At 64.2% G+C, this 8880-nt stretch overlaps 1 protein-coding gene across 4 annotated transcripts; it reads right to left on the bottom strand.

The window, feature by feature from the left end:
- Window positions 1-1470: 1470 nt before the first annotated feature.
- FGFR4 (fibroblast growth factor receptor 4) lies at window positions 1471-8518 on the bottom strand. Of its 4 annotated transcripts, none has more exons than XM_075102533.1 (18): window positions 8286-8518; window positions 7776-7881; window positions 6499-6768; window positions 6297-6386; window positions 5924-6090; window positions 5713-5836; window positions 5223-5413; window positions 4966-5104; window positions 4688-4881; window positions 4297-4442; window positions 3917-4038; window positions 3706-3816; window positions 3371-3561; window positions 2856-2978; window positions 2703-2773; window positions 2303-2440; window positions 2116-2221; window positions 1471-2046 (listed from the first exon to the last, which is right to left on the bottom strand). In XM_075102533.1, the coding sequence occupies exons 2-18, from the start codon at window positions 7846-7848 to the stop codon at window positions 1885-1887; spliced, it is 2418 nt and encodes an 805-aa protein (XP_074958634.1). In that variant the 5' UTR covers window positions 7849-7881; window positions 8286-8518; the 3' UTR covers window positions 1471-1884. The 4 variants fall into 4 exon arrangements, with proteins under 4 accessions (XP_074958634.1, XP_074958635.1, XP_074958636.1 ...); XM_075102534.1 differs by having other exon boundaries at window positions 1471-2028; window positions 8286-8517; XM_075102535.1 differs by lacking the exon at window positions 6499-6768 and having other exon boundaries at window positions 8286-8517.
- Window positions 8519-8880: the final 362 nt, after the last annotated feature.

Genomic DNA, 8880 nt, shown 5'->3' on the forward strand with positions numbered 1-8880 from the left:
CATGGCAGGTCCCAGTTTACCATGTCCCCTTGTGTCCCCCTACCTGGCATTACAGATTAACAAACCCACCTCCACCTCACCCTTTGAAATTGGTTGTGGCCCCATTTTCCAAAGAAAGGGCAGCACTCAAGCAAGAGCCACGAAAACCACACCGGGCATGGGGCACTGCTGGTCCCCCATGCTGTCCCCCAGTGTGGAGTGAGGTGGGGGCAAGCTGGTCATAGCCCCCAGGGGATCAAACCCCTCCCCATGCACCCATTCACGTTTACCCCTGGTCCTGGCTGGGAGCAGGGTAGCCCCTGTGGGTAGCCTGGGCAGTTTGCCCTTTGGTGTGTGAATGCCCTATTCAGGGCTGTGCGAAATGCATTGGTTCTGGCACATTAGCGGACAGCTGGGATCCTTCCCCGGCAGGCAGGCTGCCGGGACAGGCAGGTTTCACACCTGTCTGTCTCCACCCGCCATGCCAAAGTGGTGGCCTTATCCAGTGGAGAGGGGAGCAGGGCTGGGGATGGAGTCTGCAAGCATGCCGGCAGGGCTGGGTTCCCCTCTGTGATGAGGAGGCCCTGGGATGGCTCTGCAAACCACCATGCTCCCCAGCACATGGCGTGCACACCAGATGCTGCACCCATGGCTGAGCTGAGCCCCACACAAGGGCAGTTGCAGGCTGCATCCCTCAGGAGCCTGGACCCCAGCATTATCACAGCAGCCGCAGGACTGAGGGACCCCCTTTTTAGTGGCACCAGGCCCAGGTCCTGCCCCCGATCACCTGCCAGCCCCGCTCCACTTGGGCTGGTTTGGGGCAGGCTGTGCCAGAGATCCAGCTTCCAGGCTGGGGGGCTGTGAGTACAGCTGGGAGCTGGAGGAGGAAACAAGATCCTGGGGCTAACGGCCGGCAAAGCCCGTCCCTAGATGAAACCCTAGACCCAGGGAGCAGGCTGGCAGGAGGGGGTGAGACAGCTGCAGCCCCCCCTGCCCACGCTCCCAGCAGAGCTGGGCGCTGTGGGGCAAGGGGGGGGCAACATGCTCCCAGGGGTGCTGGGGCTCCAGGGAGGCAGTGCAGAGCCTGTAACTCACTTTTATCTGGTGTCCCAGGGCCAGCCCAGGCAGGGGGGCTGTGGGGGGTCCCCAGCACGCTGGGCCTGGCCCCAGAGTGCTTTCCCAGCCTGGGAGCCCACAGCAGTTGGGGGATCAGTTTCAGGGCGATGCTGGTAGCGGAGTTCACGGTGGCTTAGTGCAGCAGCGGCTAATGGGGAACAGATGCGAGGGTGCTTTGTGTTGGGGTAGGCCTGGAGGCGCGGGAGTGGGACATTGCTTCCTGCACCTGTGGCACTGCCTCCATGTCCCCTGGGAGTGCTTGCAGCCCCCATGCCCGCTAAGGTGAGGAGGCAGCGAGGAGGAAGTCCTCAACCTGCCTTCCCAGCTCAGCTGGGCCCTTTGCTCCCCAGCAGCAGCCCAGAAACTGCACTGGAGTCTATTCCAAAAAAATAATTTATCAGGTTGATATTTCATGTACATAAATATTCATCTCTATGGCTATGTACAGAAGCAGCGGGAGCTGGCAGGCAGCGGGGCTCCCGCCCAGAGACACCTCCACCGAAGCACTGGCCAAAGCCTGACTCCCTGGGTGATGCCATGGGCATCGCAGGCAGTGCCTGCCCTGGGGAGGCTATGGCTCCTGCTGCCCTGCAATGCCAGACAGGTCTTAGCCACAACTGAAGGCTCAGTGCCAAAACGGAGCCTGGAGGGACACCCTGACCCAGCACTGCAGCTTGGGGCCCTGCCTGCCCACTGCTCACACCAGACAAAGCAGGGAACCTGTGGAAACCCAGACCCGCTCCCCTTGACAGCGGAGGTGCCCTCAGCATTGCCCTTCCCTGCCCTGCCTTAAGTCCTCACACTGGGGTAGAAGAGGCGGGGAGCCAGTGGCAGCGGGTCATGGGTGAAGACAGAGTCATCGGAGGAGCAGGAGCTGGCGGTGTCCTCACAGGAGGGTGAGTACTGCTCAAAGGGCATGGAGAGGTCCAGGTACTGCAGGGAGAGATGGTGCTATCAGTGCCAGTGCCGTCAGCACCCACGCCACCTGCCCCACCACCCGCCGGACCCCACACCACTCACCTCCTCCGAAACTGCTGCCAGGATCTTGTCCAGCCCCTCCACAAGCTGCTTGAAGGTGGGGCGCTGTGAGGGCACAGCATGCCAGCACTCCCGCATCAGCATGTACCTGGGGGGGGGGTGTGGGGAGCAAGGGGCCATTAGTGGGGTCTCACCATGCCCCTGCCCACCCTGCCTGGACGGTACTCACAGCTCGTGGGTGCAGTTGGATGGCCGGTCCATGCGGTGCCCCTCCTTCAGCAGCTTGAAGAGCTCCTCAACGGGGATGCCAGGGTAGGGAGAGCCCCCCAGGGTGAAGATCTCCCACATCAGGATCCCGAAGGACCACCTGGGATTATGTGAGACAAAAGGGGGTCAGCCACATCCTAAGAGCTTCCCAGGGCAGGCAGGACCCTGACTCAACCCACCACACCCTCCAGTGCCATGGGAGAAGTTGGCATCACCCCTGGGGAAGATGTGCCCTGCTGCTGTTGTCCCTGCGGCACACCCCCACCCTACTCATGGAGACCCTCCAGTCTGTGCATAACCCCATGGCACTGCCTCATCCCACACCTGACAGCATCCTCTGCCCCAGCAGGCCCAGGACTCACACATCGCTCTGGTGGGTGTAGACGCGGTCAAACAGGGCCTCAGGTGCCATCCACTTCACTGGCAGGCGACCCTATGGGAGCAAACCACCTGCTCAGCCCTGGCTGGGGGCCCCTGTTCCCCCCACGACCCCTCTCCCAGGCACCCCCACTCACGTTGCTGGTTTTCTTGTAGTAGTCAATGTCATGGACATCCCTGGCCAGGCCGAAGTCAGCGATCTTCATTACACTCTCTGCTGTGACCAGCACATTGCGGGCAGCCAGGTCACGGTGTATGCACTGCCGGGGGGAGCATCACCCGCAAGGGGTGTGAGATAGCAGCTCCAGCTCTTTGTGTCCCCTCCTCACACCCAGAACCACCACTCTCCTCCCACACATCTGCCAGCACCTCTGTGGTGGCGGGGCCTCCCTGCTACTGAGCTGGCTGCAGTGACAGGCACAGTGCAGGAGGGAAACCCAGGAGGTGGGTCAGGCTTTAAGCCCCACAGTTTTGGGGAGACAGTGCCCTGAGCTTTGCTGGATGCAGCTGGAAATTTCTGGACAGCCTAGGGGAAGGGGCTGGACTCCTGGGCTCCCTATTCCACATGGACATAGCTCCTCCATCACCACCTTGCCCCCTGCCCCAGGCTGTGCCAACCACAGGCACCCTGCATGGGCTGTGCCAGCCTTACCCGTTTGGACTCCAGATACTCCATGCCACGGGCCACCTGGTAGACGCAAGAGACCAGGTCCTTGAAAGAGAGCTGCTCCTCGGGCATCGCTGTGATGTCAAACGCATAGTCGGGTGTTGGGGGGCGGCGGGCACGGAGGTACTCACGCAGGTTCCCCTTCTCAGCAAACTCCACGATCACGTACAACGGCCCTGGCAAAGGCATCCACTCCACTCAGCCCCTGCCATGCCTGTCCCACCCCAGAGCCCTGCCTGCCACTGTCCCCAACAGCCCCATCTCCTGCTCCCACTCCATGCCCACATCCTGCTCAAGCCCTGCCTGCACAGCCCCCTCACCATCCTGCGTGCAGACTCCCAGGAGGTTGATGATGTTCTTGTGCTTGTCCATGAGCTTCATCATCTCCATCTCAGATATTAGGTCAGCCAGGTCCTTGTCTGTGGCGTTGTCTGGGGAAGGAGGGCTGTGTCACCGTGCCAGCTGGGGTGGCACAGCAGCCTCGCACTGATGCCACCTTTGTGCCTGGTACACTGGCAGGAGAACCATTACCTTTCAGCATTTTCACAGCCACAGTGACAGCTCTGTCTGGCCGGTCTCTGTCGATGCCATAAGCCTCTGCCCGCACCACCTGGCCAAAGCAGCCTTCCCCCAGGGGCTTGCCCAGCACCAGCCTGGCAGGGACAGGCAGAACCATGAGGGACTGCAGGGATGGCCCCACTCCCCGCCACTGCACAGCTGGACCCCGAGGGGCAGGGGCAGTGTGGCTGCCCCTCTCCAGTCTGAGCTGAGCCCCAGCACTCCGAGCTATGGTGGTGCTGAGGTGTCTGGTGACGGCCTCCCCATCCATCACCCATGTGTTGCTGTCCCTGGGGTGGCTGGGAAGAGCAGCTCTCAGACTCAGACCTGGCCCACACTGCCCAGCACCGTACTTGTCTCGGGGGAACTCCCACTTGGCATCAAGGGGCAGGTCCAGTTCCATAACCCCAGCCAGCATCGGGGCGCAGCTGGAGGAGAGACGAGTGACACGCATCAGGGACGTGCTAGACTTCCCGGAGGAGCTCGAGTCCAGGGAAAACTGCAGAGAGAGACCAAGGGACCTCAGCCGTCCTGCCCCGTGTACCGGGGCCAAAGAGAGACCCAAGGGTGCTGCAGAGAGACCCTCACTTGGAGCAGTGTGGTGAGGAAGCCAAAGGAGGCAGTGCAGAGAGCAGCCGCAAGGCTGGCAGCAGAGTAAGGTGTGACGGGCACATGTGGCGCTTGCGGAGCCAGTTAGTTGCCAAGGTCCCCCCTCTGCCCCCAGGGCTCCAACTTAGCACCCACCTGTCGGATGAGAGGGAATTTGGAGAGCTTGTGGACTGCCATGGGCTCCAGGTGCTGCTTGCTCGACTGAGTCTGCATCCGGCACAGCACCACGATGATGGCAGCCATGGCCACGGCCAGTGAGCCCGAGGTGTAGATGATGATGTCTGTGTATTTGGCCTCAGGGGCTTCAGCTTCTCGCACCAGCTCCTCTTCTGGAGGGAGCAAATGAGTCAACCTGAGCCATGGTCCCTGCATACCAGGGGTCACAGCTCCCACCCCAGAACCCCCAGCCCTACCAGGCAGCACGGTGAGCCAGGCAGACTGGTAGGAGAGGCCGATGGAGTTCCCTGCCAGGCAGGTGTACTCGCCAGCATCCTCCATGGAGACATTGCGCAGGTACAGCACCTCCACTTCGGAGCTGTTGATGTCTGCAGTCTGCCAGGGAAAGGCAAGGATGGTCAGCATCCCTCCTCCTCCTCAGGGGGCTCTGTGCACTCCCTGTCACCACTTTGGGGTGGGCATCGGGGACCTGCGTGCTTCCAGCCCTCGTTACCTTAAGCACTTGCACATAGGGGACCCCATCGGGACCATAGCTACTGCCGTTCACCTCGATGTGCTTCAGCCACTGGATGTGGGGCTGGGCATCGCTGTAGACCTTGCAGAAGAACTCCACGTCACTGCCCACCAGGGCTGTGGTGTTGGCTGGCAGCCCAGCCTGCAAGATGGGCCTGTGTGGGGACCTCTCTGCACAGAGGAGAGCAGAGCAGTGTCACCGACACGGTGGCCCAGAGCAGGGGCTCCTTTCCACCTCCCTCTGCCCACTGTGAACCCATGGAGAGCCCTTCCCCAGCCCTACAGCAGACCAGTGCAACCTGAGCCTAATCTCCACCCCCACCATCCTTGGGTGTGAATAACACACAGGCTGCACCAGCGAAGAGGACAGAAGCACAGGCTCCTCTGCCCCCTTCCCTGTGACCCTGACACCACTGCCAGGTGTGGGGGTAGCAGGGAGCGAGGACCAGCATCACACTGAGAGCCCTCACCCAGCACGTCCAGGAGGTAGCTGTAGCGGATACTGCCAAATCTGTTCTCCACCAGGCAGGTGTAGTTGCCGCGGTCGGAGGGCACCACGCTCTCCATCACCAGGCTCCAGTGCTGGTGCCGGAGCTGCAGAGGGGGGAGGTAAGGCAGCAAGGTCCGATGAGAGGGCCAGACCCCAGGAGGGGAGGCTGCGGTGGGGACCCTGGCCCTTACCCGGATGCCCCCGATGCGGTGCTCCCCCCGGAACTCACGCCCGTTCTTGAACCAGTGGATGCTGGGGCTGGGACTGCCTGAGGCTGGGCAGCGAAACTTCACTGTGTTCCCTGCGGGGACTGCATACAGCTTCTTGTCCATCCGGTGTGGGTGAGTCCAGTAAGGAGCTGAGGAGACATGGGATGTACAGTGGGAAGGGCCCAAGGGGCAGCACGGAGGCTGTCAGAACTGCTCCCAGCTGCCCATGCTGTGAGCAGGCGGTAGCAGTGCCCCACGCAAGGCCCTTTCCCAAACAGCCTTATCTGGGGGCAGGCAGGACCCCAGGGTGCTGGACCTGCCTCAACTGCCCTCTATTGCCCAGGGTGGCACTGACCTCTGGGCACATAGACAGGCTCCTCATTTCGGTCTCCTTGCAGACCGTCCCCATCACTGTCTTCATCATCATCACCAGACGCCAGTGAGTCTGCAAGGGAAGATGGGTTGAGAGAGACATCCCTGCCTGCAGGGCTGGGAAGGCAGTGGCTGCCTTGCTGCACCAGGGAGTGGGGGGAGCTGGGCACTGCTGGGACTCCTACCCACAACCGAGATGGTGAAGTTGTGCAGGATCTCCCCAGTCCCCTGCGCGTGGCACACATAGAGCCCTGAGTCCTCATAGGTGACCTCTGAGATCTCCAGCAGGCTCTGCCGAAGATGGATACGACCCCCTGGGACAAGCAGCCGGGACTCCTTGTACCAGACCACGCTGGCACCGGTCTGATTGGTGTCACAGTACAGCTTCAACACGTTGCCTGGGTCCAGCAGGAGATGCTTTTCTTCTGACTCCAGCAGCGGGCTCTCAAACAGCTCTGAAGAGACGCTGTGAGTGCCTGACCCTGTGCTCACCCCTCCCTGATGGCAGGACCCTGCTACATGCCCACCCCAGTGCAGAGGACACATGGTATGGCACGACTCGGTGCCCAGCTCTGCTGCCCCAGATGTGGATGAGGGCCAGACTCTGCCCTGGGTCACAAGGAGGTGGCTTCCCCAGTAGCGTATTCCCGCCCAAGGCCACACATGCCACTGTCCTTCCACAGGCACCACTCCCAGCAGCGCAGGGTGCCGGAGCCTGTCCTGCCCCACCGAACGCAGCACAAACAAGGGCACCGAACCCTACTGGCCACCCACTTTCGGACCTCCACATGCCCCAAGCACGGCTGGGACCCCCAGCCCGGGCTGGCCCTGGTGATGCCCGGGCCAAGCAGCGGTGCCCTGCCTGCCGATGGCCAGCAGCAGGCGTGTGAGCACGTGGAAGGCAGAAACAGCCCAGCTGCCGGCTCAGCAATAACCACCGCAGCCTGTCCGCCTGTGTGCAGGGACGCACGCATGTGTCCCCAGTCCTCTGCGTGGCCATCACAGCACGGGATGTGGAGTAGCTGGGCCCCTGCTCCCCTGGGACACGCGCTTTTTCTGTACCCACCACCGAGAGGCACAGACCGCCCCCACCTCTAAAGTGCTTGCATTCGCCACCAAGCCACATACAACGGCCACAGCCCACAGCGTTCAAGCCATCCCGTTCTGCCGCACACATCCACCGAGCAAGCTGAGCCCCTGTAGCGCAGGGACAGTCTGTCTGGAGCCACCCTGCTCCTTTCAGACTCCACACCTCCTCGCCTGGAAGCGGGTGCCCCCAGCTCCCGCCAGCCCAACCCTGCAGTCAGAGCTGTGGGGCTGCGTACCCAGGGCGAGCACCCGGCACACCAAGCCCCAAGGGCTCGCTGCCCAGCTGGGGGTCGGCGTTCAGAAAGCAGGACCCCCATCCCACCGCTCCCAAGCCCCCTTTCGACACCCACCCCCCCTCCGCCGCCAGTCGTACCTGGCTCCATCGCCCTGCCCTGGGCAGCAGCCGCCAGCAGCAGCCCCACCAGGACCTGCAAGAGCGGCCGCATCTTCCAGGCCCCTCCGGCGCGGCAGCTCCCACCCTGCGAGACAGGCAGGGCCAGGGTGAACGGAGCTGGGCAGGGACCCGCCGGCGGGGGGGGTGGCCGGTCCCCGGAGCACCGTGGGACAGTGGTGCGGAGTCCCCAGGGCACCCCGAGGGTGGGTGCACATGAAGGGGGCTCTGAGCAGGGTGAAACCCCTTCCCGCTCCCTCCCCTCCCTCGGGGGGTGAGGTGGCACGGGTGAAGGGCACCCAGGTTGGGTGCAGGTTGGACCCGACCCCTCCAGCCAGCCGCAGCCTGGCCAGGGCGCTGGTACAGGCTAACTGGGCGCGGGGGGAAGGGTGGTGCTGCAGGAGCTGGGGGTCCCGGGGTGAGGGGGATCCCAGGGAAGGGGGGTCCCGGGGCGGGGAGGGGGTGGGGCGGAATCGCGGCCGGCGGCATTACCGGCGGTGACGGGCTCCCTCGGCGGAGCCGCCCGCGCAGCGCGGGGAGGGCCCGAGCAAAGTCCGGGGGCCGGCGGGATCAGCGCCGCCGCGCCCGGCACCGCGGCCCCATGGCGGGCAGGGCTCGGGTCGGCTGCGCGCTGGGCTGGGCTGGGCTGGGCTGGGCTGGGGCTGGGGCTGGGGCTGGCTCCGGCCCCGGCCTTCCTCCGGCCCCGCTCTGCCGCCGCCGCGGCGGGTGCGGGCACTTTGTAGGGGCGCGCTCGGGTTACAGCGGCGGCGCCCGCCCCCCGGTGGGGCGGGAGAGGGGGGGAACCGGCCCAGACCCGCGGCTGCTACCGCCGGCCCCGCTCCCCCGGCCTCCGGCTGCTTTGCAAACCGACCCGCCGCCGAGCTGGAGGGGGCGGCAGCACGCCCCGGCACGGCCCCGCCGCCGCAGCATCGCCCCACGGGTGGGGAACGCGTGGGGGTGTGGAGCCCACCGGGCAGACCCCACGTGTTGGACCCCCACGCAGCACGTGGGGCTGGGGGAGGTGAGGCTGCCTCTGCCCACTCTTCCCCCCGCCGCACCCCGATTGCCAGGAGCAGGGACGCACCCT

Source organism: Phalacrocorax aristotelis, chromosome 8 (genome assembly GCF_949628215.1).
Source record: "Phalacrocorax aristotelis chromosome 8, bGulAri2.1, whole genome shotgun sequence".
Classification (NCBI taxonomy): Eukaryota; Metazoa; Chordata; class Aves; order Suliformes; family Phalacrocoracidae; genus Phalacrocorax; species Phalacrocorax aristotelis.